The 27,750-nt window shown below is 34.7% G+C and overlaps 2 protein-coding genes across 2 annotated transcripts; one reads left to right on the forward strand and one right to left on the reverse strand.

Annotated features, from left to right (window-relative positions):
• Positions 1-1,835: 1,835 nt before the first annotated feature.
• LOC102620120 (endoglucanase 8-like) lies at positions 1,836-6,293 on the reverse strand. Its single transcript, XM_006469154.3, has 7 exons — positions 5,996-6,293; positions 5,493-5,900; positions 5,285-5,377; positions 5,024-5,185; positions 3,176-3,287; positions 2,858-3,021; positions 1,836-2,573 (listed from the first exon to the last, which is right to left on the reverse strand). The coding sequence occupies exons 1-7, from the start codon at positions 6,224-6,226 to the stop codon at positions 2,250-2,252; spliced, it is 1,494 nt and encodes a 497-aa protein (XP_006469217.1). The 5' UTR covers positions 6,227-6,293; the 3' UTR covers positions 1,836-2,249.
• An 11,222-nt stretch (positions 6,294-17,515) lies between these two features.
• Positions 17,516-20,735, forward strand: LOC102623794 (receptor-like protein 7). The gene is made up of 4 exons (XM_015527336.2): positions 17,516-17,552; positions 17,641-17,851; positions 17,955-18,001; positions 18,151-20,735. Exons 1-4 carry the CDS (start codon positions 17,516-17,518, stop codon positions 20,733-20,735), a joined length of 2,880 nt encoding a protein of 959 aa, XP_015382822.1.
• Positions 20,736-27,750: the final 7,015 nt, after the last annotated feature.

Raw genomic sequence — 27,750 nt, forward strand, 5'->3', positions numbered from 1 at the left:
GAGTCCTCACTAGACCATGCGTCCTTCTTGGTGTATCCAAATAATAGGTAAGAATATAAACTAAAATATGGATATTATTATTTTATTACCAAAGTTATTCTGACATTTCATATCAGTACCATGATTTGTCGAAAAGTGTATTTTACTACCAAACGTTTGCGTCGTTATCAATTCACTACCATTCCATTAAGAACGTTAAAAATTTGCTAATGTCATAAGGGCATCAAAGACATTTTTAGTAATAAGAGTAAAATTGTCTGTTACTTTGATAGATAAATTATCATTTTACTACCAAGTTTTTAGGGGAATTATCATTTTACTACCAAACTCTTGAAGGTAAAATCAACTTTTCACTCAATTTCCTCTAAACATTAACTTTTTCTTAACGGAATGGTAGTGAATTGATAACGGCGCAAACGTTTGGTAGTAAAATGCACTTTTCGGCAAACCATGGTATTGACATGAAATATCAAAATAATTTTGGTAATAAAATGATAATTTCCCAACTAAAGTATTTTAGAGTTACAAAGATAGTTACTGAATCATTAGCACCGGACAGAATGTCTATTAGAATGAGCAGACCAATGGGTTTTTTTCTCAAGAATGTATAGAATAGAATGATCTAAAGGTTTTATTCATAGAGAGAAGGCCATGTCACTTTGATGAACGTGGTTTCGAGGTTTGGTTCATTTGGAAAAGAGGTCACTCTTAGACCATGCGAATGGTTGAATTGATGATTTCTCTTTGATCTGGGTCCAGATCCTATTGACTTATCATCTAGATATTAGAAATTGTTATTCTCATAATGATTTTTTTCCCTTCTTTGGTGTGTAGTGTATACAGCGCTTTGTAAAGAAGACTAGAAGTCAACCTTGTAAAAGACAAGGAAGCAACAACTTGATAACCGGCAACAAACATGTCTCAATCTTTTATTGTAATTTCCATCAAGGATAAAATTATAAACATTATAAAAAGGGTATTATAAGGACTTTGGAGGGATATTAAAAGCTTGACTCTTTAAGAGAGATTTTAGAATACCTCTATTATATTATACCCACTTAATATATGTATGACGTGTATGCATAAATTAAATATAACTATTAATTACATGATTATTTTTCAAACAAATACACAAATATCACACATGTATAAAGTGAGTGTAGTACAATAGGGATATTCTAAAATCTCTCATTAATGTCTTCCCAAGCATTTTTCAATGAGTATTGTTAGCTAGAGGCCTAGAGCCATCTTTGAAAGGAATAAAAAATGCCAGCAAGAGGTTATAGAGCGACCAATTTTTTAAAACTTATTCTTATATAAATTGATGTGCACATAATATTATTATCATGCACCTGGAATAAAGACAAACAAAAAAAAAATAATTTACACATTCTTGTCTAAATCATTTAACTATAACAGCGTTCATGCAGGATAAGTTTTCTTCAAATTCCAAGTCATATTACTTATAAATATGGTGTTATATGATTTTATTTTTATTTTTAATTGATCTTGAGGATGAAAAAGAACTGTCACCAAGTACCCTCTTATCAATGAATTCTGTTCATTAAATGATTGTTCGCATCGCAATACGCCGTTTCTTAAAAGGGAAACGACAAATCGTGAAAATTTAGGTATTAGATTGTTGCAACGAAAAGTAAGTAATTTTACTTGCATTACACTAGGTAATTTCTTTCTTCAGTTAAGAATAGTCTAGTTTGACATCCGCACCATCGACGAATAGATTTACCATTCAATTCTTATCATTGCACTGCATTGAACTTCCGAAAATACTACAAGAAAAAGAAAAGTAAAAGATAAAGAAAATGTGCACAAACTCTACTAAAGCATTCATTTTTCATTGGGAACAATTAGAATCTTTCACAACATAAGCATTCGCTAAAAGCAAGACATTAGGCAGGCAGGGTGACCATTTTGCGCACCACCACTACTAAAATTGATCTCTTTTTATCTAGTTTGACATCCGCACCATCGACGAATAGATTTACCATTCAATTCTTATCATTGCACTGCATTGAACTTCCGAAAATACTACAAGAAAAAGAAAAGTAAAAGATAAAGAAAATGTGCACAAACTCTACTAAAGCATTCATTTTTCATTGGGAACAATTAGAATCTTTCACAACATAAGCATTCGCTAAAAGCAAGACATTAGGCAGGCAGGGTGACCATTTTGCGCACCACCACTACTAAAATTGATCTCTTTTTATCTCACACTTTCTTTGCTAACATCAATAATGGGCTGAAAAGTATGCAAGCAGGCCCACTAGCGGAGCGTTAATGTACGTCGTGGGCTCCGACTCTTGGAAATAGGGCCTTGAATCTGGAAAAGCATCCGTCACATTAGGCCCACCTACAACTGCCCCTACGTGAACGTTCGGGTTCGGATTTGGGCTTAGAAAATATTGACCCCCCGCTTTGCACCCTATGTGGGCGGGGTGGGCCTGAACCGAGGGTAGTGAGCTGCCCCGATGATGGATCCTCTGGGGGTAACGTGCACCATATCCAACCATGTAGGACATCCCCACTGGATTATCTCCCAAGATGTAGTCCACCTGGTAGGAGTAGGACCCACAAAAATTTAAAACTTTTTTTTTAATATCTTTTCCTATCTCGTGAGTGAAGTGAGGTGCCTTGGTAATCAAGCCATTCAGTGAAAAAAGGGAGGGACCATCCCCAGATTGTTCAAAATAACAGACAAAGATCTAGCCGTTAACTTGTCAGAAACTGAGATGGTCCCCATAATTAGATGGTGGTCTGGATTGGACTCAAAAAATCTGAAGGACCAGAGCATACTTATTTATTTTGTTAATACGAATATAATTAAATGAGGAATTACCTGATGTTTTGCCAATTGTCTTAGAAGGTTGGGGGAGGCGGATCTTGAGCCACATGGCACGACCTTGTTGGCGTGGCTTACATAATTAGAATAAGCCAGAAGTAGGAAAGACAGTGACGTCACATGCTGCATGTTACTTCCTCCAGCCTTGAAGATCAATCCCCCTTTTCGTTAATCAGAACAAAAATTATGAAATCAACAATTGGAATTAGAAATCAATCAAACTGCATCTTGAGAATTTCTTTAGACGCAAAGGCGCACTAGTTAGCAAATAAGCACGTTCACCAAACATGCGAACTAGTAATGATGAATGCATACCAGGAGAGTATTGAACTTGCGGGTGAGAAATTCCAGGCAATATAGAACAGATAAAACCGTCAGCATTTTGCTTGAAAGACTCAAAGTAGTCAGCTTTCCCCATCAGCACCTCCTGTGAAAATTTTAATAACAAGGAAATTGACGTATAAGTATAAATGTATGATACGTACATTCAATATTAATTTGTCTCATATATTAGCTTCAACGTTCATATCTCTTAATTTATTCCTATGTTTGCAAGACTATATATTATAAAGCCCATTCATGCACATAGATAATGTTATTTTGGTTCTTCAGGAGTCGGAAAGTATATATTAAAAAGACGTGAAAACGACGAGATGAGCAAAGATATATCTGGATATCTGAGAGGCAAAAGCCCTTAACAATAAGTCAGAATCACTTTTCAAGAAAAGCTATTATTATTTTTTGGAAAAATAAATGCCTTACAGCATGGGAAGAACCGTCGTCGTTGCAGGCTTTAAGCACATGCATGCAGCAGTGACTGCGGACCCACGACCAGAACCAATTAATCCAGTTATCCAGATCTAAAATTACCCAAGTCTGTGTAAACAGACGATAGACTTTGAGAGCTTGATGAGGCCACCACTATTGTACAGCACAAAAGCACTCGAGATTTTGATTGTAGGGACAAGACACCCTAAATCCCCTCTCAAAGGTGCTTCGTTAATTTAATTTTTCTTATGTTAATTTGCTGTTTTTCCGAGTGAAAGAACTGGCCAAATTGTATTGTCAGGAGAGAATTGTGCCAACATAATAATAAAAGCCTAATTCTATGCTAATTCATGTGCAATCATTGGCTTAATTATTCCTATGTTAAGACTATTTTACTCTGCATTTTAGAATATAATCTATTCGATTAAATCGAGATATAAGGGATCCAGCATGTACACCCACCATAATCATTTAATTACTAGAGAAAAAGAAACAGTCACCCACCAAAAACTTTTGCCTTCTGTAAGCATTGAATGCGGTCGAAATCAAACAAAATTTCGCCATTTTTACATTCCTATCAATAAGAATTTGATGAATATGCAAGTATTAAATCTTCAGAAAAGTAAATCCATCCACTTTTGTTATCTGTACTTCTAAACTTCTTATGGGCAATAGCATACACTTATACAAATGACGTGATTAAAAATTTCGTTTTTCAATTAAAAACTTGTTTAGACTACGAATAAAGAGAAAAGAATCTAATTTTTTTTATAAAAAGAAAAAGTATCCCAAACAACACAAGCACATTAATAGCTCGTTTGAGAGTGTGGTAAGATAACTGGACTGTCAAAGTGCAACTACTAAAGTATTTGGTAACACTTATAATTGAATTTTGTCAGCTTAGTAAAATTTTTTTTCCCAACTTCTACTCTATAACTATAATTTTTATTCCACAATAACTGCAATTTAAAAACTACAACACCTCACTTCCAAACAGTCACAATAAAAATTATTGGAACCACTATCACCTTTAAACTGTTCCAGTTGATTAAAGTCTAGAAAAATAAATGGGTACAACATGTGACCACTCAATCTCAAAATTCTAAAAGTAAAAGAGAGATGGGTCCACAAATCTGTAGGACCCATAAAACTCATGATCTAAGACTCTAAGTTATTCCCATCCACGTGATTTTTCAGACGCGTCCCATATTTCCTAATGTAAGCATTATTTACTAAAATCAGTCTCCACATACCATAACAAAAACACAAGACAAGAGGAATAAAAACACTAGAGGAAGACAAATGTTTTACATATTTAAAATATCCAGAAAAGCATACCATATGATTATAATCATTATATTATGCAACATGATTTGGGTTAATTAATTAATTTACCTTGGAAATGAGAACGTTGATCCCTGCATGTTTGTTATCCCAACCGAACTCATTGATTGTATCTCCAGCGTGCAATACGACCTCGTTTCGCAATATGTACTCTCTGTATTCGCGTCTTCTTGAGGCCTTGTGCAGCCACGCTGCCCCCCAAAGCAACTCGTCCTACGGTTAATATATATATATAATATATATATATCACAATCCCCTTGATTTAACTTTACTGCAATCTAACGGCTAATATTCGGCTATGAGTATTATTACCTGGTAGCCGTTAACGTCGCAGTAAAAAGGGCACACTACGTGATGCAGACTGGAGCTGTACGCACCCCGGTGCCTGTCAGCAAACTCAAAGACCTGACAAAAGTAACCGTTTCAAAAATAACGGTCAATTTCTCGCGATAAATTCAAGCGTAACTTTTTTAGGGATAAGGTAACAGTTAACGGCGACGCCACGTGACGACTGACTTACCTCAATGGCGCGACTGAGCAGAAGTCTCGAGTACCTAGGGTCACGTGATCTGAAAACGATTGAGGCAGCGGCCAGTGCTGCGGCCGTTTCGCCTGCCACGTCAGAGCCCGGGTGAGAGACGTCGATCTTGTACGCCGTTCGCAGCGTATCCATGTCCTCAGGGCGCTCCCAGCAGTTATGATCACTGAAAGCGTCACCAACCTGAACGTAAACGACGCCAGGCTTCGCCGTTGCTTTTAGTAAGTAATCTGTCCCCCACTTAACGGCCTTGATGGCGTACTTTAACTCTGGCCCCATGTTTTTGCCGAAATCGATAATGCTCCAAGAGAGCATCGTCGTCGTGAACGCCATCGGAAAACCGAACTTCACATTGTCTCCGGCGTCGTAATAACCTCCCGTTAAGTCTACCTGAAACAACACCAAAGCACATTTGCAACGAAGTTAGCTCTTTAGTTCAGTTAGATTTTTAGGTAATGACGGTGAGGTGAGACGGAGCTGCGTACCCCGGAGGTAGCTCCGTCGTGCAATGCGGAGTCGCGGCGCCATTTTACGCGTTGATCTGGAGGGAGACGGCCTGACCGTTGGCCTTCGAAGAAGAGAATGCTCATGTGGAGGGCTCTGTGGTAGTCGTTCTGGCTGGCGCTGATTGGACGGAGAGGGAAAAGCAGGAACAGGAAGAAAACAGCGCGAAGCAGGGGAGCATTTTCCGGGAATGAATGTATGTTTCGCGCCATTTTGGTTTCTCGGGGGAGTTTAGAGCGTGGGACTGGTGGGGGGAGCAATGAAGAAACCGAAACCAGCGTTGTTTATTTTATAACGAAAATGTGTCATTGGATTCCAGAGATTTCTCCAATGGGGTTACACCACGTGGAGGACATTATTGGATGAACTTCGGATTTCGATGCGGAAACATGCTTGACTGGGAGAACCGGGTTTTTGACTATTTATTGGGTCAGGTGGTCGAAAGCCCGGTTCGTTTTAAATGGGGGGTCGGCGACTCGGCATGGGGTACGGCCGTACAAAAAGAGGTGATGAATAATGTAGGGCATGTGTGGTCCACCGACCCATTAGTGATGGAAACGTGGAGAGCAGCAATTGGCGGTGTCCATGAGCGTGAAGCTTGGGAAGGGATATATAGGCTGGAGGTGTATGACTGATGATGCGGTGCGGGCTGGAAATAATTCTAAAGCGTTAGATTCTTAAACTAATATTTTTTAGCGTTGTTTTTGGGGTGGGGGTGGTGTCACGCTTGTGAGTCTTGTTCTGTTGTGCAGTCCGGGAAACCTAGAACTCTGATAAAGAAAATTTAGGTTAAGATTCTACGAGTAATGTAAGTGAGATGCTGTTAGATTATTATATCATTGGATTATGGTCAGTGATGCCACTGCATAAGATTAAAAAGATTTTACATTTTCCGTAGAAAATATCCACTAGGATAAGTTTTGCTCAAGCGCATTTAATTTTTTAATTATAGACTATTCTGTTGACTATGCAAAATATTCCGTTACAGCAAGGTCTATGATGAATCTTATAAAAATGTTCATAACCAACACACAATTGCATACGGGCAATTTGGATTTTTGACGTGAGAAGGAAGCCTTAGCAAACATAATCGCATTAAAAACGTTCAACCAAAATGTCAATCTTCAGTTATCTTAAAATGGACAGCCTACCCATCAATCAACCCTCATGTTATACCGTCGCACATTTTTCGTTGTATTTGACAAATTTGGACTTTAACAGAAATATTGTGTATACATAACTGGAAACTTGAGGAGTACAAATATATAAGGAAGAAAAAAGAAAAAGAAAAAGAGGAACAGAGACCCGTGATTGGCTCACTTGATTCACAGACTGCACAATGAAATTAGTTTTTGGCTACTTCAAATTTCAATCACGAGTTTCTCAAGTCCATGAAGTAATTTAGTAATCACCTAATGTGCAGTTTGGTTTATTTAATTTGCTCATGCACAAAAAATGCTCCAACTTCAAACTTCAAAGGTTACCAGAAGCCAAAACGAACTTAATGTTTTGGCGCAAATGAAACGGTAACCTACTTGTTTAATAGCGTGAGGAAAGGTTTTTGGTAGGCTGATTACATTGTTTCTAGCCCTAATTTTCTCCTTATCAAACGGAGAGAAAGAAGGGCAAAAAGGAACAAAATGAATACGTAATAGGGACTTTATAATAATGACCTTACCCCTCGATTTTCTCAGGTAATCGATTGGGCCTACAAAAGTTGAAATGTAACGGCTATTTGTTGAGGAGATGAGCATAAATGTGTAACGTTTCATTGGCTGACTTAAACGCAACTCAATTTAGTTTTGATTCGTTTGGAAAATGGCAACTTTGATCTCCATTGCGTACAGGAAATTATAAAAAATTGTTTTAACGCATCCTTTTCCAATTTACTATAAAATATCAAAACATTATTATCTTGATTTTTGTGATCATATTCATTGAGAAGATAAGTTGAAATATTTTGAGATGTAGATTCTTTTTACGCCAGTAACGATTATATTACATATGACTATCATCATAATATTCTAATAATCTTTTTAATTTATAGAGTCGATTATGAAGTGTAAAAACGACAGAGTAATATGTTTGGAATGAGAAAAAAAAACCAGAGAGAAATATTAAGAGAATGAAAAGAAATTTGTTATGAACATTTTCATTAAGATTTGAAAAGATACAGAGCTTGATATTTATACAAGGTTGAATAACTAACTCAGCTAACCACTGACCAATAGAAGCTTGACAGTTGTACAGCTTATAACAACCTAAAGCTAAACTTACAACAACCTGATGCCAAGCTGGCAAATACACATACACACTGTTAACTAACTATTAAGCTGAGCTAACAATAATCACCAACTGCATCTCCAACATTCTAGAACGTGTTGGGACAATCTGGAGCATGCTGGAACAATTGGGAATATACTCTAACATCCCCCCTCAAGCTCAACATTAGAAAGAATGTTAAGCTTGGAACGAAGGTAATGAAAAGGCTGAAATGTCAAAGCTTTAGTAAGTATATCAGCCGTTTGATCATGACTAGGTACATACTGAATTTGTAAATTTTTGTTTGCCACCTTCTCCCTCAAGAAATGCACATCAAGTTCAATATGTTTGGTTCTAGAATGAAATTTAGGATTGCTAGCTAAAGCAGTGGCACTTTGATTGTCACACCAAATAATAGGAAGAGAAATGAACTCAATTTGCAGTTTAGCAAGTAGTGACCTCATCCACAATACTTCTGATGCAATCATAGCAAAAGCACGATATTCAAACTCTGTGTTGGAGCAAGAAACAACAGCTTGTTTCTTGGAACACCAGGAAACAAGATTAGGACCTAGGTAAACACAACAACCAGTTATAGACTTGCGATCATCTTTATATGCTGCCCAATCTGCATCTGAAAAACATCTAGATTAAAAGAACTAGATGAATAAAAATGAAGACCAATATTGACAGTGCCCTTTAAGTATATAAGTACTCGTTTCGTATAATATTTTGATGACCGCTAATAAGAAGTAATATACTAATTGAACACAGCTTCTTGGAGATGGCATAACAAACATCTCATCGAATCAATTAATTGGTCCTATTCCTTCCTGTTGGACTTAAAAATTTAGTTACTCTCCTTTTATTAGGTAAAACTCCCTCTCATAATAAATTCAATGGTGTTTTGCCACCTAGCTACTTTGACAATTTTGAAGCTATGATGCAAGGAAATAGCCACAGTGTTACAGTGGATTATATGTAGCGAGGCATTGATGGGGACTATTGTTTGGGGGTATGAAAATATTGTTATTGGAATATTAATATTAGACATCGAGGAGGTATCAGGCTGGTCGCTTGTGCAAGGACGACCAGAGTCTTGCGAGGAGACTAAAACCAAGTCGTTTGGCACTGAGGTCTCAGTAAAATTCTCGGATCGTTGAGCTTCACCTGGAAACTCGATCGTAACGTCTAAGCATGATTGGGCATTGTAACTGCAGCTCAATAACTACAAAAAATGGATACATTGATTCCTCATTCAAGCAGCTCATTCAATTTAGTAACCGCCACGCATTAAAAGACACGCGATAATCATGGGTGTGCCTATAATAACCCTAAAAGATCTTTAAAAAATGGACATTTTTTCGGAGAAGAGAGATTTTTTGAAAAAGAAGAAATCCATTCTAAACTAGAAAGAGATAAAAAAAAATATATAATCAAGATCATGAGAAGGGTGAGAGCAGTTCTTGAATAAAAAAATGTAATTACTAACTTGAGAGTCGGAGGGTTTTCGCCAGAAGAAAATCTGGCGCCCCCTGACAGTTTTATATGGTTGCAGGTAATAACAAAGCGGGATAATAATTCCAATTCCATCAAAGCAGTAATTAGTAGTTCCCCATCAAAATAAATTTAAGTGTTGACAAAGTAACTTGGTCGTCATTATAAGCTCGACCAGATTTCATCATCAACAACTAGTATTCAATGTTTGTGACTGTGAAAGAAATCGACACATAAATGTTTATCTTAAACAATTTCATGGCCATCGATTTATCGAGCAACGAACTTGACGGGCAAATTCCACAAGTGGTAAGGCAGCTTAGTTCACACGAAGGGCTCAATTTTTCTCACGATAATATTATTCAGAAATTTGACAGCTCTTGGCTAGTTAGACCTCTTCAATCTGTCTCTCGTTGGGAAGATTCCCACGCAGCTGACAAGTTTGAATTTTAAAACGATTCCGACATTGGGAACTTGGGCTCGCGTGGGTTTCCATTCTCATAAAAATCTAGCAATATTGATCATGCTCGTATTAATTTGGATGCTCATGTATCAATACGCGTGATTTAATTAGAATGTATAAAGGTGTTTAAAAGTATTGAACCAATTGGCGTGTTTATTGTTTTGAATTGAAGGGTTCTAATTTTTTTAATTATTATTAACTCATGCACCAATTCCAACTCGGGATCAAAGTTATAAGAAAGCTATTCCTTATCATAAATGTGAATAAGTATTCTTTGTCATTTGAGTTTCTAGTTGAGGAATATGTTGAGTGATTTACAATTGAAATAATTTTATTTTCACAAATGATACAACATGAGCTTATGTTTCAAGTGATGTATCATACATTAATTGAATAATAAAATATTACCTTAAATGTAAAAATAAGAGTTCGAATTTTTTAAAACCCAACAATATATATAGCGTGATCACGTCCATTGAGAATTGGACACGTCTCCCTCTAGCTGATGTCTAAGTTAGAAAAAGTCAAGCGCTGGTATGGAAAATTTTAAATCAACGTCTTCTTTAAGGAAAATTCTTGGAGATATTAAACATATAGACAGGGAATAATGAATGGAGATATAACATATTCATTAAAGCTGGGACCCTTTTTTATTTTTATTTTTTAATTTTCCAATGAAAAGAAGCTGGAACCTGGAATCGTTATATGTGAATAAAAGAAAAGTTTTGGCTTCTTGTAAGTGAAGCTGGCAAAATTCGAGACTCAATTATCCGACACAAATACGATATAAATATGAGTATGAGTTGTCAAATTTGACACGGTTATTAAATAGGTTGGGTTCTAATTAACACGATTTTTTTTTTGTCGGGTTAAAGTTAAAGTTTGTTAACTCATTTACTCGATCAATTGTAGGTTTTTGTCATCAAAACTTAAATGTTGGATATAATTTTCTTTTTTTATTTGTTTTTGAAATGATGAACATATACACAGTATTTCATTTATAAAATTTTGTATAAATTTAGAATGTCAATAGTATAAATATGTAAAATATTAGTGAACGTGTATATTTTATAACATCGACATATAGTACTATATACATATACATACATACATATACATATACATACAATTGTGTGTGTGTGTGTGTGTGTGTGTGTGTGTGTCAATAAAAGTTTCGTTAAATGTATAGATATTGCAAATTATCAGGTAACCCATTTATTTTTCATGTCAGGATAGGATCTCAATATTTTGATACTATTATTAAATAAATTGTGTTTGTTTCAACCTAATTTTAACATAACATGAACATGACACAATACAAACACAACTCGATAATCTGTTTTCTCAACTCTACTTGAAAGGATACTTGAGCGGTTAAGCTAAGGGTTCATCAACGACTTTAGGTTTGGGAAGGTGGGGGGGGGGGGGGGGGGGGAGAGAAGTTTGACATAAATTGGCCAGAGCCCCCTCGCCAAATTAGATTCTAAATTCTTTTTCTCTTAAAAAATAAAAATGATAATGATGAGATTTACACCATACACGTAAATTATGTGATATATATACACAGTACATTCCCATTACTAGGGATGGCAAAATAACCCGGACCCGAACGAACCTGGATAATCCGGGCCGGGTTGAACCCGTACCAAAATGTAAAAAAATCCGGGTCCAGAATAAATTTTAATAACCCGGATATACCCGGGTCCGGGTTTAGGTTAACCCGGACATCCATAACCCGGACCCAGATATCTAATTTTAATATTATTTTTTAATTAATTTTATTAATTAATCTAGATGTGTTATTGCTTGGAAATGTATTAATTTTTTATTTTTAAAATTTTAAAAATTGATATTGATTCATTGATCCGGGTTCAAAACCCGGAATCCGAAAACCTGGATTTTTCCAGGTTGAACCCGGACCCGGACCCGGGTGAAAAAATCCGAGTTAAAATCCGGATCCGGGAAAAAGAAAATGATATCCAGGTCCAGATCCGGAAAGGCTAAACCCAGACCCAGACCCGAATTTTGCCATCCCTACCATTACATATGCTCGGGGGGGGGGGGGGGGGAAATCTCCCCTTAAACTTGAAAACGACTTGAGAACCCAGTACATAAATTCTTTGGCGTAAGGAAACTAAGAATTTGTCAATTTGAGGTTCCAGACTTTCAGTCAGGCATTCGAGCAACTTGCTATATCTTCGATCGGTTACTGAAAATTTCAAAGGGAAATTTCTCTTTCACATTGAGGATTGGTGTTTGATATAAATTCTTTGTAGAAAATTATTGTAGTGTGAAAAAGAAATTTAGTACATGAATTTGGTACCAAAGTAATCAAACGGAGCCTAAAATGGCAAACTGTAGTCTATATATACTAATCATATTTGTCGTTGAAATTTCATAAAGAAAAAACATGGGTTGTTTACCTTGTGCTTGCAAAGTTTTGTGCCTCCAATTACTTGTCCTATATTCTGGGAGTAATGCAAAACTTTGCTCTTACGACCAGAGTATTGCATTGGTTCAGTTTAAGCAGCTCTTTTCCTTCAAAAACATTTCTAGTTCTTACTGTGACGGAAGACAACAATCCAATCCAAAGATGTTATTGTTGTGTATCCAGTGAATCAAATCAAAGAGGATGAAACGACAGAGTTAGCTTGCGTTTTGTGATGCTCGATAACTTCAGTAAAACGACACTTAAAGACTGCGTTTTATGAAGTAAATGTTTTGCTTGCTACAACGACATACAGTCTTGCCGTTTTGAAGTTAATAGAACACGAGCAGAACACGTGCATACAAAAGGTTGTTAAAGGGCCGTTATTGCACATGGTCCTCACGTGCGTTTCTGGGAAGCCTCTGAGGTGGTTTATAAGCTGTGATGCTCAGCTGGAAACAGGGTGTGTGTTGCTTGAGAGAGAGAGCATTGTAACGAGAGAAAGAAAGCTTGAGACTGAGAGTTTTCTTGTTCCTGTTGAGTGCTTGTTAATCTCTGTAATCAAGTCTTGAAGTCATATCAATGAAGCTGTTAAGTTTGTTCCCCCGTGGATGTAAGTCAGTGCAAATTGACTGAACCACGTTACATAATTGTGTTCTGTGATTTCTTGATTTCAATTCGTTTCTTTGCTTGTTTCTAAACACAATCCTAGTCTTAGTAATAGGTCATTAATCCATTAAGCTTTCTGGTTGTCTTTGGGAGGCATCTTGATTGATTCTAATCCAAGATCCTTTGGGAAGTGTTCTTTAAAGCTTCTGTTGTCAGCTTATCAGAATCTTCAATTGGTATCAGAGCTGGATTGAAAGATTAGATCCAAGTATGGCTGCTCCAAGAATTGATCTAGAAAAATTTAATGGAAAGAATGATTTTAACATGTGGAAAGTGAAAATGGAAGCACTGCTGATCACACAGGGGCTGGGTGATGCCATTGAACCAGCAACCAAGAAAGAGGGGTCTTCATCTCGTACTCCTGAGCAAATTGCTGAAATAGACAAGAAGGCCAAAAGCACCATAATCTTGAGTCTCAGTGACTCAGTTATCAGAGAAGTTGCAAAGGAGAAAACAGTGGCAGAGTTATGGGCAAAACTTGAGAGTTTATACATGACCAAATCACTGGCTAACAGGCTGTACATCAAGAAGAGAATGTTTTCACTCAAGATGGCTGAGGGATCCTCTCTTGATGAGCACATTGATGAGTTCAACAAGGTTTGTGATACCTTGGAAACTATTGATGAAGGGCTGAACGATGAAGGCAAAGCTCTACTCTTGATAAGCTCCCTACCTCCTTCATACTCAAACTTTGTCGATGCTCTCATGTATGGCAGACAATCTCTATCCCTGGATGAGGTTAAAGCTGCCTTAAATACAAGAGGGTTACAAGAGAAACAAGTGAATGGAGTACATGGAGAGGGGCTGACTGTGAAAGGAAAGATTGACAAGACTGAAGGAAAGAAAAAAAAACAAAGCAAGACAAAGAACAAGAACAAAAATCTAAAGTGCTTCCAATGTCACAAGGAGGGGCACTTTAAAAAGGACTGCCCAGAGAAGAGTTTCAAGAAGAAGGGACAGAATGGTGATGCAGCTATTGTTGAAGAAGAGGGATATGAATCAGCTGATGTGTGTGTGGCAACAGAAGAAGTGCAGAAGGGTAAGTGGATCCTTGACTCTGGATGCACTTTTCATATGAGTCCTTGCCAAAATTTCTTTTCTGAATATCATAAGATTGATGGGGGAAAGGTTATGATGGGAAATAATGCAGTGTGCAAAGTCATTGGGATAGGAAATATAAACCTTAAGCTTCATAATGGAACCATAAAAGAAGTCAAGCAGGTTAGACATGTACCAGAACTCAAAAGAAACCTAATCTCTTTAGGGATGCTTGACCAAGTTGGTTATAGTGTTAGGCTTGAACATGGAAAAATTGAAATCCTTAATGGGGCTACACTGATTATGAAAGGAAGTAGAAAGAATGGAGTATATGTTTTAGATGGTGAAGTAGTAACTGGAGAATCCAGTGTATCCACTAAGGTTAACATGGATGCAACCAGATTATGGCATCTGAGACTAGGGCACATGAGCATTAAGGGCCTTAAAGAACTAGCTAAGCAGGGTGTTCTGGGAAGTAATAAGATTGGGGAATTAGTTTTTTGTGAAGACTGTGTCCTAGGGAAGTCTGCAAGAGCTAGTTTCAAGAAATCTCAGCATAATACTATAGACATTCTGGACTACATTCACTCAGATCTGTGGGGGCCATCTCAAGTCCCATCTATGGGGGGAAATAGATTCTTCATGTCTATAATTGATGATTTTTCGAGGAGGGTTTGGGTGTATGTTCTCAGAACAAAGGATCAAGTATTTGGCAAGTTTAAGGATTGGAAAGCCTTAGTTGAAAACCAAACAGGTAAGAAGGTTAAGAAGCTAAGGACAGACAATGGACTTGAATATTGTAATCAGATGTTTGATGATTTCTGTGCTAGTGAGGGCATTGGCAGACATAGAACAGTGACAATGACTCCTCAACAGAATGGGCTTGCTGAAAGGATGAACAGAACTTTAATGAATAAAGTCAGGTGCATGATGATTCAGTCAAAGCTGCCAAAAGGGCTCTGGGCAGAAACCTTGTTAACAGCTTGCTTACTGGTCAACCTAAGTCCTTCAGCAGCCATTGAGTTCAAGACTCCTTATGAACTGTGGTCTGGTAAACCTGGAAACTACAATAATCTCAAAGTATTTGGGTGTACAGCATATGCACACACAAATCAGGGAAAATTAGAACCTAGAGCCTTAAAGGGACAGTTTATAGGTTATCCAGATGGAGTGAAGGGTTATAAATTGTGGTGTTCAGAACTAACTCCACCCAGATGCATAACAAGCAGGGATGTGGTGTTCAATGAGGAGGATGAGCTGACTACTGGAAACCCAGCTGAAGCTGCTGAATCTCAACATAGTGGTACTGAAAGTATACAGTTTGAGGTGGAGCATCCATTTCAGAAATCTTCAAATGAAGCTGCAGATTCAGATGAAGATAATTCTGAAAATAAAGAACACCAAACAGAACATCAACATCACCAAAATCAAACTGAGCTTGGAGAATATCAGTTGGCAAAAGACAGAGAAAGAAGAACTACCAGACCTCCAAAGAGATATGGCTATGCAGATCTAATAGCTTATGCACTTGCTACCTCACATGAAATTGATGAAACAGAACCTAAGAGCTACAAAGAAGCAGTTAACAGTACAAGCAAGGTTGAATGGCAGATAGCCATGGATGATGAAATAGCTTCCCTTTACAGAAACAATACATGGGAGCTGGTGAGAAAGCCTGATAATAGAAGGCTAGTGGGATGCAAATGGATATACAGGATCAAAGATGGGGTGTCAGCTACAGAACCTAGGAGGTTTAAGGCTAGGCTGGTAGCTAAAGGATACACACAGAAAGAGGGCATTGATTTCAAAGAAGTATTCTCACCTGTGGTTAGACATGCATCAATAAGGGTCTTGTTGGCTCTAACAGCAGTTTATGACATGGAGCTTGATCAACTCGATGTCAAAACAGCCTTTCTGCATGGGAACCTGCAAGAAGAAATCTTCATGACACAACCAGAAGGGTATACAGACCAGCTGAAGCCAAATCATGTGTGTCTGCTAAAGAAGTCACTGTATGGGTTAAAACAATCACCCAGACAGTGGTACCTCAGATTTGATGAGTTCATAACATCTCATGGATTCAATAAATGCAGCTTTGATTGTTGTGTTTACTACAAAACAACAAAAGCAGATCTCCACATATACTTGCTCTTATATGTGGATGATATGTTAATAGCCTGCAAACAAAGAGAAGAGATTGATGCCTTGAAGTTACTGCTCAGCTCAGAATTTGACATGAAAGACTTAGGGCATGCCAAGAAGATCTTAGGCATGGAAATAAGGAGAAACAGAAAGGAAGGAAAGATATTTCTAACTCAAGAGAAGTATCTAGCTAAGGTACTTGACACCTTTGGGATGGAAAGTTGTAAACCTGTCATGACACCCCTGGCATCACATTTCAGACTCTCAAATCAGCAATGTCCTCAGACTGATGAAGAGAAATCTGAAATGATAAAAATTCCATATGCAAATGCTGTTGGATGCATGATGTATGCAATGGTATTAACCAGACCAGATCTTGCATATGCTTTAAGCCTTGTGAGCAGATACATGGCAACACCAGGGAAGGAGCATTGGAATGCAGTGAAATGGATTCTAAGATACTTAAAGGGTACCTTGGGGGTTGGACTGCAATATGGGAGAACTGAGGGCAGAAATGGTGGGCTATGTGGATATGTAGACTCAGACTTTGCAGGGGACAATGATAGAAGAAGATCCTTAAAAGGCTATATGTTTATGCTAAACGGATGTCTAATCAACTGGAAAGCAAGCCTTCAACACATTGTAGCTTTGTCAACTACAGAAGCTGAATACACTGCAGCTACAGAGGCTGTTAAAGAAGCCTTGTGGCTTAAGGGTATGCTAGCTGAACTGGGGAAGAAGCAACAGTCTGTTGATATTCATTGTGATAGCTCAAGTGCGATCTATCTGAGCAAGAATCCAGTACACCATGAAAGAACCAAACACATTGATGTGAAGTTACACTTTATAAGGAATGAAGTGTCTAAAGGAGTCATCAAAATGGTTAAAGTTCACACTGACAGTAACCCAGCTGACATGCTTACAAAGGTGGTACCTACAGCCAAATTCAGCCTCTGCTTGGATTTGACTGGAGTGTGCAGCTCCTGAGAAATGCACACGATAATGGGGAAGAAGTTTATCAGGAATGATTTGCTTCAAGGTGGAGTTTGTTGTGTATCCAGTGAATCAAATCAAAGAGGATGAAACGACAGAGTTAGCTTGCGTTTTGTGATGCTCGATAACTTCAGTAAAACGACACTTAAAGACTGCGTTTTATGAAGTAAATGTTTTGCTTGCTACAACGACATACAGTCTTGCCGTTTTGAAGTTAATAGAACACGAGCAGAACACGTGCATACAAAAGGTTGTTAAAGGGCCGTTATTGCACATGGTCCTCACGTGCGTTTCTGGGAAGCCTCTGAGGTGGTTTATAAGCTGTGATGCTCAGCTGGAAACAGGGTGTGTGTTGCTTGAGAGAGAGAGCATTGTAACGAGAGAAAGAAAGCTTGAGACTGAGAGTTTTCTTGTTCCTGTTGAGTGCTTGTTAATCTCTGTAATCAAGTCTTGAAGTCATATCAATGAAGCTGTTAAGTTTGTTCCCCCGTGGATGTAAGTCAGTGCAAATTGACTGAACCACGTTACATAATTGTGTTCTGTGATTTCTTGATTTCAATTCGTTTCTTTGCTTGTTTCTAAACACAATCCTAGTCTTAGTAATAGGTCATTAATCCATTAAGCTTTCTGGTTGTCTTTGGGAGGCATCTTGATTGATTCTAATCCAAGATCCTTTGGGAAGTGTTCTTTAAAGCTTCTGTTGTCAGCTTATCAGAATCTTCAGTTATCTTGGAATGATGGCACGGATTGCTGCTCATGGGATGGTGTAACTTGTGATATGGTGACGGGTCAAGTGATTGGCCTGGACCTAAGCTGCAGTTGGCTTCATGGCAGCATCCCTTCAAACAGTAGCCTCTTTCTTCTTCCTTATCTAGAAACACTGAATCTCGGTTCCAATGATTTCAATTCCTCTCTCATTTCTTCGGGTTTTGGTCGACTCATTAGTTTGACACATCTGAATCTGTCAAATTCTTACTTTAGTGGTCAAATTCCATCTGAAATTTCTCAATTGTCTAAAATGCTTTCACTTGACCTCTCCAAAAATGATGAAGTGAGGATTGAATCGCCTGTTTGGAAAGGGCTCATTGAAAATCTAACGAAGTTGAAGGAACTTGTTCTTTCTGAGGTAGACATGTCTACCATCGTACTTGATTATTCCTTGACGAATCTTTCTTCTTCTTTGTCATATTTGCATCTCACCGGCTGCAATTTAATTGGGCCAATTCCTGCATCACTTGCTAACCTTCCACAGCTCACCAGTTTGAGCCTCTCGTATAACCATTTTAGTGGTCATATCCCATCATTTCTTTCACATCTCAAGCAGCTATATTATTTAAATCTTGAACAAAACAATTTAGTTGGTGGAATTCCAGATAGTTTTGTCAACCTAACGCAACTTTCATTTTTGGATTTATCATGGAATCAACTAACCGGTCGGCTTCCTTCTTGTTTGAAAGGGCTTCGAAATTTAGTTACTCTTCGTTTATCAGGTAACTCTCTTAATGGTACTATTCCATCTTGGCTATTTACGGTACTCCCATATTTAGAGGTAATTCATCTTAGAGATAACCGATTCACTGGCTCAATTCCTAGTACAATCTTTGAACTTGTGAATTTGACTAGCATAAGACTTTCCTCAAATAATTTAAGTGGACACATAGAGCTTTGCATGTTTGCAAGACTGAAAAATCTTCAGTACCTTTATCTTTCACAAAATCGTCTATCAGTAAACACCACATTAAATGCCAACTCCACATTTCCCAAACTTTTGCAGTTGGGTTTATCTGCTTGCAACATCAGTGAGTTCCCTGAATTCTTAAGAAGTCAGGATCGATTAGAGTGGCTACAGCTTTCGGAGAACAAAATCTATGGGAGGATTCCCAACTGGTTTTGGGATATAGGAAAAGATACTCTTTATAACCTAAATCTTTCCGACAATTTTCTCACAGACGTGGAGCAAGTTCCGTTGAAGAATCTTAGATTTCTTGATCTTCGCTCGAATTTGCTTCAAGGGTCAGTCATGGTTCTGCCTCCTCGCTTGATTTTCTTTTCCATTTCAAACAATAAATTGACCGGGGAGATTCCTTGTTCTTTTTGTACTGCTGCTCCGATTGAGTTTATCGACTTGTCTAATAACAGCTTGAGTGGACCGATTCCAGAATGCTTAGTGGATTCCATCACGCTCATATGGTTAGATTTGCATTTGAACAGCTTCAATGGTAGTATTCCTCAAATTTCTGCAAATGGGAGTGGATTGGTCAATCTTATTCTGAATGACAATCAGTTCGAGGGACCACTACCGCAATCTTTGGCTAATTGTAGCCGTTTGCAAGTTCTAAATGTGGCAAATAACAGGATCGATGACACATTTCCACATTGGTTAGCACAACTTCCAGAATTGCTTGTTCTTATCTTGCGATCTAATAAATTTTATGGTCTCATAGGGAACACTGATGCAAGAGTTATATTCCCTAAGCTGCGAATACTTGATCTCTCTCGCAACGAATTCACTGGTGTTTTGCCAACAAGATACTTTCAAAATTTGAAAGCTATGATGCGTGGGAGTAACACTAGTACAGTTCAAGTGCAGTATATGCACCGATTTGGTCGATATTATTCAGCATTTTTTACTCTGAAAGGAATCGACGTTGAAATGAACATCTTAAGCATTTTCCTGGTCATTGATTTCTCGAGCAACCGTTTTGAAGGACAAATTCCAGAAGTTGTCGGAAAGCTGAATTTACTCAAAATGCTAAACTTTTCTCACAACCACCTTACGGGGCGCATTCCATCATCATTGAGAAATTTGACGGTTCTTGAATCCTTAGACCTTTCTTCAAATAGGCTCGTTGGACAGATTCCTACGCAGCTGACAAGTTTGAATTTTCTTTCAAAGTTGAACCTTTCCCACAACCAGCTGGAGGGACCTATACCTCAAGGGCCACAATTCAACACATTTCAGAGCGATTCCTACATTGGGAATTTGGGCTTGTGCGGTTTTCCGTTGTCAGATAAATGTAGCAATATTGATGATGCTCAAGAACCGGCGCCAAGGGATACTTGGAGCTGGTTTGATTGGAAAGTTGCAATGATGGGCTACGCATCTGGGTTGGTGATCGGCTTTTCTATTGGATACATGGCATTTGCAACAGGAAGGCCGCGATGGCTTGTGAGGATGGTTGAAAGAAAGAGGATCAGAAGGCAGAGCACCAGGATCTTCTTAAGTTGAAGTGATGCTAGAAATTGAGTTAGTTTGTTAATTTTTCTATTAATAATTGTTTTTTTTTATGACAGCAGAATTCTAATGCTTTTATTTTTTATTTGATTTAGCTGTCATAACTTGTAAGGTATGTTAATCTGATTTTTTATTTATATTAAAAAAATTTATTATATCTTTAATAATTTTGAAAATTTATATTTACTACATATTATTCACTTGTGTTTTATAGTTAAAGTTTTTTTTCCATAATGTTTATAGCTTAAATATTATAACACCTCAATTTCAAACATGACCTAAGTTATTGTGAAATAATATCTAGGTGCAACAAGTATTGCACCATAACATTTTTACTATTTTTTTATTAGTTGACCTATAAAATATAATTTTATCCTTACTTTAAGAAGAAAAAACAACTTTAAGGAGAAAAAACACGTAAGTTATAACAAAGCTTAATAATTTTCACTAAAAACCTGCAACCTACTATTGAATTAGAAACCCAAAAATTAAATAAAAGTTTACATTTACACGAAAAACTTGTAACCTACGTTTTTTGTAGTGCACTTATTATAATAATTTTCATTCAATTAAATATAAATTTAATTTTAATTATTAATTATTGATAAAAACTATCAAATGAAGATAATTAACATACATACAATCACAGATATTCCAAGTATTAAATGATAAAGTTATATTCAATTAATAGCATACAAATTTATAATTTTTTAATTTTTGTCGGTAATTGATAACTAAAATTAAAATAATATTTCATTGAATGAAAACTTATTTAGTACAATGATTAATATTTAATTAATCATTAATTTGTATTGATAATTAATATTTTTCTATAAAATAAGGATAAAATTAATATTTTCTATGTCAATTAACAGTCAATTACAAAAAAAAAATAGTAAAGTGCAGTATTTTTATAATTTTTTTAATAATAAAATATTAGAGTGCAACACATGTTGTACCTTTTTATTATTTCACAACTAGAAAATAGAACCGCATTTCACGCGGTTTTGAAAAAAGAATTTAGTATTATCCTTTTTTCTTACTTTACACTTGATGAAACTGATAAAAAATATGATTTGATTTTTTTTAAAAATGAGGCAGCCTTATAAAAAACAAAAAAAGCTATTAGCCAGCAATACAAATAAAAAAGCAACGCAAGATAAAGAATAAAATGAGAGAATATATTATAGAGTGATTTTATTCATTTCAATTGTGTGTGTACAAAACAAAAAGCTGAGCTCTCCTTTTATAGTTACATAATCACTCCATGAAATTAATGAAAAATTATGGATCATAATTTCTTATGAGATAGTGGGAGTTATAGGGAAGTTAAACGTTGCTAATGGGAGATAGTGGGAAGACTAAGAGATATATGTTATGAACATCTACATTTATTTTAATAAATTCATAACACTTCCCTTGGATGTTTATTACAAAGAATATGCCTCATTAAAATCTTTATATAATTGTTATTGTGTAATAACAATCAAATTAATTATGAGAAGATGAAAAGTCAAATCTAAAAGAAATTTCTTTATTTATTAGATAATAGACAATATACAAATATGAGAAATGGTGATGCTACATCACATCCTCAAGTCCTAACTTTATAGATATATAAGTTAGGTAGGAAGAGGAAAAGAATCCTAAAAAGTAAAACAATCAGGCGAATCTAACCAACCGAATTTCATATCTAAAACTAAAAACATTCCCAATACAATCTCATAGAATAATAATGATCATGATCAAAGACGAGGATAAAAGCTGGCTACATGGGCTACCGCCGCGATGCCCCCCAGATCAAAATTTTAAAAAAGAATAGTTTAAAGATGTGCTGTATGGATATCATAATCATGATTCAAATCACCAATAGAGTAGTGCTATTGGCACCTCCTTAAAACTCACTTGAAACCCCATTTTGATATTTATTGCTTTATTCTTAGTTATAATTACATAAAAGGATAAAACAGATTTAATTAAAATTACTAATTCTTCAAACCCAATCAATTACTTTATTGGGATTTTTGTTATTTTGCCTTTAGCTCTTCTTAATTTTTTTGTAAATAAAAATAATTTCCCACTTGGTGAAGAAAATTCAATAGATTCGCTAAAAATTTATTGTTTTTTATATATTTTTTTTATAATGATTTGATAAACTACTTTAAGTTTTCTCTTAATTATTTCAAAATCATATTGGAACTGTAAAAAAAAAAATGATGTGTGGGTATGAACCGTATAGAGTCAAAAAGAAAATATATGGATAGAGGTTTATTTAATTTTGTATTAGTTTTATGTAGTTTTATCTTGTGAAAGTGCTGTTAATGTAAAAACGGGGTTTCATAGGGATATTCAGGGGGTGTCAATAATGCATTCTTTTCAATTGTATAAATCAATAATTTTCTTTTAACTTCATAGTAACTTCTACATTTTTTTAATTTCAAATGTTGCTATAACAAATATATTTTAAAATTTTCTTTGATGATCTATATTTTCTTCTAAACCTAAGATCCCATTTAGGATTGTGGTTAAAATGTCACAAGTAGTTTATTTTATAATTTTCAATAAAAAAATGTTTGGTAAAATTTTTAAAATTTATTTATTTTATAGTTTTCTCCATTTTACCAACAATTTTTAAAGTGAAGAATAACTTTTTAAAGTTAATTATAAAATAATCCACCACATACATTTTTAAAATTTCTGTTATAATCTCATTATTTTTATAAAAAAGATGATAATATCCATATTTTTCATAAACCCTAATTTATAAATCATTACCCTAATATATTACATTACCACAACTCCTGTAAATCACGTGTTACTTTTTATTTTTTCATTTTTATTTATTATGTTATGAAATTTCCTATATCTTTTATTGATTATAAAGTTGGTTGGATTTGAACAATAAAAAATTTCACTTTTTTTTTATAAATTTATGTATTAAAAAAAAGGATGTGTTTAGATAAACTAAACTATTATCTATTTTAATTATTATACAACGAAATGATATTTTAATAATAAAATATAAAGTGATGATACGACTGCAAACTTTTGTGCAAATCGAGTTGGCATTAACTCATTGGTTGAATAAAAACAAATCATGTGGTCTAAAATATATTTAATTCAACCAATTTAATCATGCCACATCAATTTGCACAAAAAAAAATTGTTCAAAAATTTGTAACTATATTATTACTTAAAAATATACCATAAGCATGGACCATATTTTTAAAACTCAAAACATTTTCTAACATAATTTACTAGATAATTTACTATTTTCTTTCTTTTTTTAATATGATTATTTTATCAGTACAACTTTGGACATAAAACTCAATTATATATTTTTGAGACATGAGATTATAGTATACACTTGGCTAAGGGACTTGGATCGATTGGGCCTCCAAATATGTCTGGGAATGATCAAATCCAGTATTTCTCTTAAACAAACATTCAAGCTCAAATCATTTTATTGCAAGAATCTCTCTTTTTAAAGACAATCCTGATGAGCACTACATTTCAAGCAATTATGAGCAAGTAGTCATTCAATGATTTCGAAGAAATGAATTAACATTGATAAGATATGCACTGATGCACAGCTAGATTCTCTAAAATTGCTTAAAATCATTGCTACTTTTTTGCGTCGGAAGTTTTTTTGGACCCCAAGCACCTAAAGTGGCGACGTCAACTTTATGTTAAAGATCATCAAATTTGATGGCGAAGTGACATAACTTTAGATTTCAAGCAATGATACAATGATGGAGGAGTTGAAGCCATTAATTTGCAGTGGGCTTCTTGATTTAACACTCAGTTAAATTGATTTTAAAGAGATATGTGCACGCGAACAAGAGAGAAAATTAAAGAAGTGAAATTAAGTTTAATTTGGCTTTAAGGCTTTTTTAATTCCAAACGCAATTTGGAGCAGTAAACGAGAGTTTAATTTGCGAGAGAATATAATATAATTTCATTCGATTTATCTTTCTTATAGTACAATTCCCAGATCCACGAAAGAATTATAAGTTTATTTAAATAGCCTCTATTTTTAGATGGGAAACTAATGGACATATAATTAATTTCTTTTCGTTTCATATTTAATGTTTAATGTTTTAGGTTTTGTTTATCTTGTTGTGTTGTGTATGAATATCTCAGCAATACTAATACTTCCTGAATTTGTACGGTTTCACAGAAGAGCTACCAAAATTAAGTGGGTTCTGTTCAATTTCCTCGAAAAATAATAATAATACCAAATAACATTTATACGTTTAAGTTTGAACCTTTTGCCAATCACAATTATATTCTAATGTTCTATCCGATCATCTATATTTTTTTCTAAACCTAAAACTCAAAATATATATGTTTTGGACACTATATAATTAGAGCCTGTTTAATACTATTTTTGTGAGACTCAGAAATTATTTACAAAGTTAAAAATTATTTTTACTGCTTGAAATTTTTTTTTTTCTAAAAATCACTCCATCCTACTAGAAAGTAGAGGAGGAGATTTTCAAAATGAGATTTTAAAAATCAACTGATTCAAGAGACACAAGTTTTTAGCCATTTGATTACACTTATTTCAATAGCTTAAATTGAGGTTGATATAATTTTTTTTATAAATAAAATAGTGAGTCTCATGGAATATTATTAATTTTTTTCTCTTTTCTCTCCATTTTAAATCTCATTTTCGTTGTAACCAATATATTAAGAGAGTGAGACTGAAAAATTTCGGAGAACAATTTACATAGTTCAAGGTTCTAATAACATTTAGAGAAAATAAACCCACCAAAGTGAAAGCAGTGAAGAGAATGGTTCTTTTTCATCATTCACTGACTTCCACATTATATTTCATTAAAATAATTCTACATTATATTTCATTAAAATAAATTGGTGGAATCCCACCATTGACAAACAAATAAATAAATAGAAAAAATAACATCGTTGCTGTCGTGTACAATTAAGAATATAATTAAACCTCACCCATTTATCAATCCCATAAAATTTTTTACGCTCTTTGAACTTCGAAATCATCAGTCCAAAATCAAGTCAAATGTCGTTTAAAGAAGGAAAAAGAACCATTATATGGCAAGTATTGCTGCCATTGTTTGTTATTGTTGCAGCAACTTTTTTCAAAGCAAAAAGTAACCTGCTCAAACAATAAAAACAATAAATTAAAAAGCCAAAAAAAAAAAAATTGTTGTTGCTGTTGTTTTTTCTTTTAAGTCCTTTCTTCTTGGTTTTGGCTCTTTACAATTCTATTTGAGTTCGTAGAAGTTAAACTTTGCGAGACATGATCTTTGAGAGAAGAATACAAGGAAAGAGAAAAAATAATTAATAGCGTCTAATTAATTTTGCATTAAAAGAAATTTATGTCAGCTTAAATCTAAGCCATTAAAAGAAGTGTGATTTAATGGTTAAAAACTTGTATTTAAACTTGTGTTTAAATTATTATTTTTTCTTGTTGATGATGTGATCCCACCAATTTATTTTGATGAAATATAAGGTGGAAGTCAGTGAACGAACGATCTTGTTTCTCACTTTCTTCTAGGTTTATTTTCTCTTAACGGTATTAGAAACTTTGAACTTTATAAATTGATCTCTGAAAATTTTCAGTCTCTCTCTCCCAATATATTGGTTATAACGAGAAAGAGATAATGGAAAGAGAAGAGAGAAAAAAAAAAAACTATTCCATGGGACCCAATATTTTTATTTAAAAAAATTATGCCTGCATCAATCTAAGCCATTGAAATAAGTGTGATCCAATGACTAAAAACTTATGTCTAAAATTGTGTTTAAAATTATATCTCTTGAACTTGTTGCATATATTATGATTATTATTATTATTATTATTATTATTATTATCATCATCTTCAATTATATTAAGATAACAAAATGAAAAAAATCATTAATATAAAAATATGTATTTTAATTATCAATTATTATATGTACACAACAAAAAAATTCTATACATATTTATATATGTGAAAATAAATTTTATTCAACATTATGTCTATTTCAATTATTTATACTTTTACAAAAGTTTAACTTTAAGATTTACTAAATATATATGATTATTTTTAAAATTCTGAGTATTTTTAAAAATAAATTTTACAAAAAATTTAACTAATTCTTATTATAACTTATTATTTTTATAATACAACTGATAACAATTATTTTAAAAAGTACAGTATTATTAAAATGGCCATTAACATACACCAGCCTTAAATGATACTTTTTTTTTTTTAATTTCCATTGGGATTCTGATTTGGACTTGGATCGTTTGGGCCTCCACATGTACTTGGGCCGAACAAAATCCAGAATCTCTCTTGTTTCTGGATCTCTAACCTGGTCACAACCCTGGATGATATTAGGTATATTAATCAGCACTCACGATGACAACAATGAGTTTATATTCTCTATTGTAAATAACACTCTCTTTATTATATATACATCCCACTAAATTCACACCATTTTATTGCAAGAGTATCCATTTAATAGACGACAATCATGGTCACAAAATTCCAAGCAATTATAAGCAAGTAATCAATCATGCAATAAATTCAAAGAAATGGATTAACATTAATAAACACATTTTGGTAAGATAAGATACGCACTTCTAGGTTCTGTTAAAAAGCAAAATTACTTAAAATCAACACAACATTTTGTGTTATCAAACTTTTTAATTTGGACTCAAATCACCTTAAAGTGACGACAATAACTTTATATAAAAGATCATCGAAGTGACTCACGATTATTTATAAGCCCAAACTCATTAAAAAAAAAAAAACTTTAACATTCAAAATAAAGCATTTTAGGTCAAAAGTTTTTGTTCGATTTCATGTAGTGTCCAAATTACAGATGCTAATGGGTTTTCTCTGTCCTGTTAATTGGAATGTTCAGTTAATTAAAATAATCTCTATTTTAAGCGTTTAAAATAATTCATGCATTGTATTGATTAATTATGTGGCTTTTTAATTCACAAAATTATCTCTATTAATTGCTACAACAACATCATACGCTA

This window comes from Citrus sinensis, chromosome 2, assembly GCF_022201045.2.
Source record: "Citrus sinensis cultivar Valencia sweet orange chromosome 2, DVS_A1.0, whole genome shotgun sequence".
NCBI lineage: Eukaryota > Viridiplantae > Streptophyta > Magnoliopsida > Sapindales > Rutaceae > Citrus > Citrus sinensis.

What these genes read in the sequence shown, in the direction of transcription:
- LOC102623794 (XM_015527336.2), top strand. Translation starts at nt 17,516, where the DNA reads ATGGGGAAGAAGTTTATCAGGAATGATTTGCTTCAAG. An exon ending in GATGCTCAGCTGGAAACAGG is followed by an intron (nt 17,852 to 17,954) that starts GTGTGTGTTGCT and finishes TCTGTAATCAAG; the next exon opens with TCTTGAAGTCATATCAATGA. An exon ending in AAGTTTGTTCCCCCGTGGAT is followed by an intron (nt 18,002 to 18,150) that starts GTAAGTCAGTGC and finishes TGTCTTTGGGAG; the next exon opens with GCATCTTGATTGATTCTAAT.
- LOC102620120 (XM_006469154.3), bottom strand. Translation starts at nt 6,226, where the DNA reads ATGGCGCGAAACATACATTCATTCCCGGAAAATGCTCCCCTGCTTCGC. An exon ending in TGCTCAGTCGCGCCATTGAG is followed by an intron (nt 5,378 to 5,492) that starts GTAAGTCAGTCG and finishes TACTTTTGTCAG; the next exon opens with GTCTTTGAGTTTGCTGACAG. An exon ending in GACAATTGGCAAAACATCAG is followed by an intron (nt 2,574 to 2,857) that starts GTAATTCCTCAT and finishes TACTCCTACCAG; the next exon opens with GTGGACTACATCTTGGGAGA.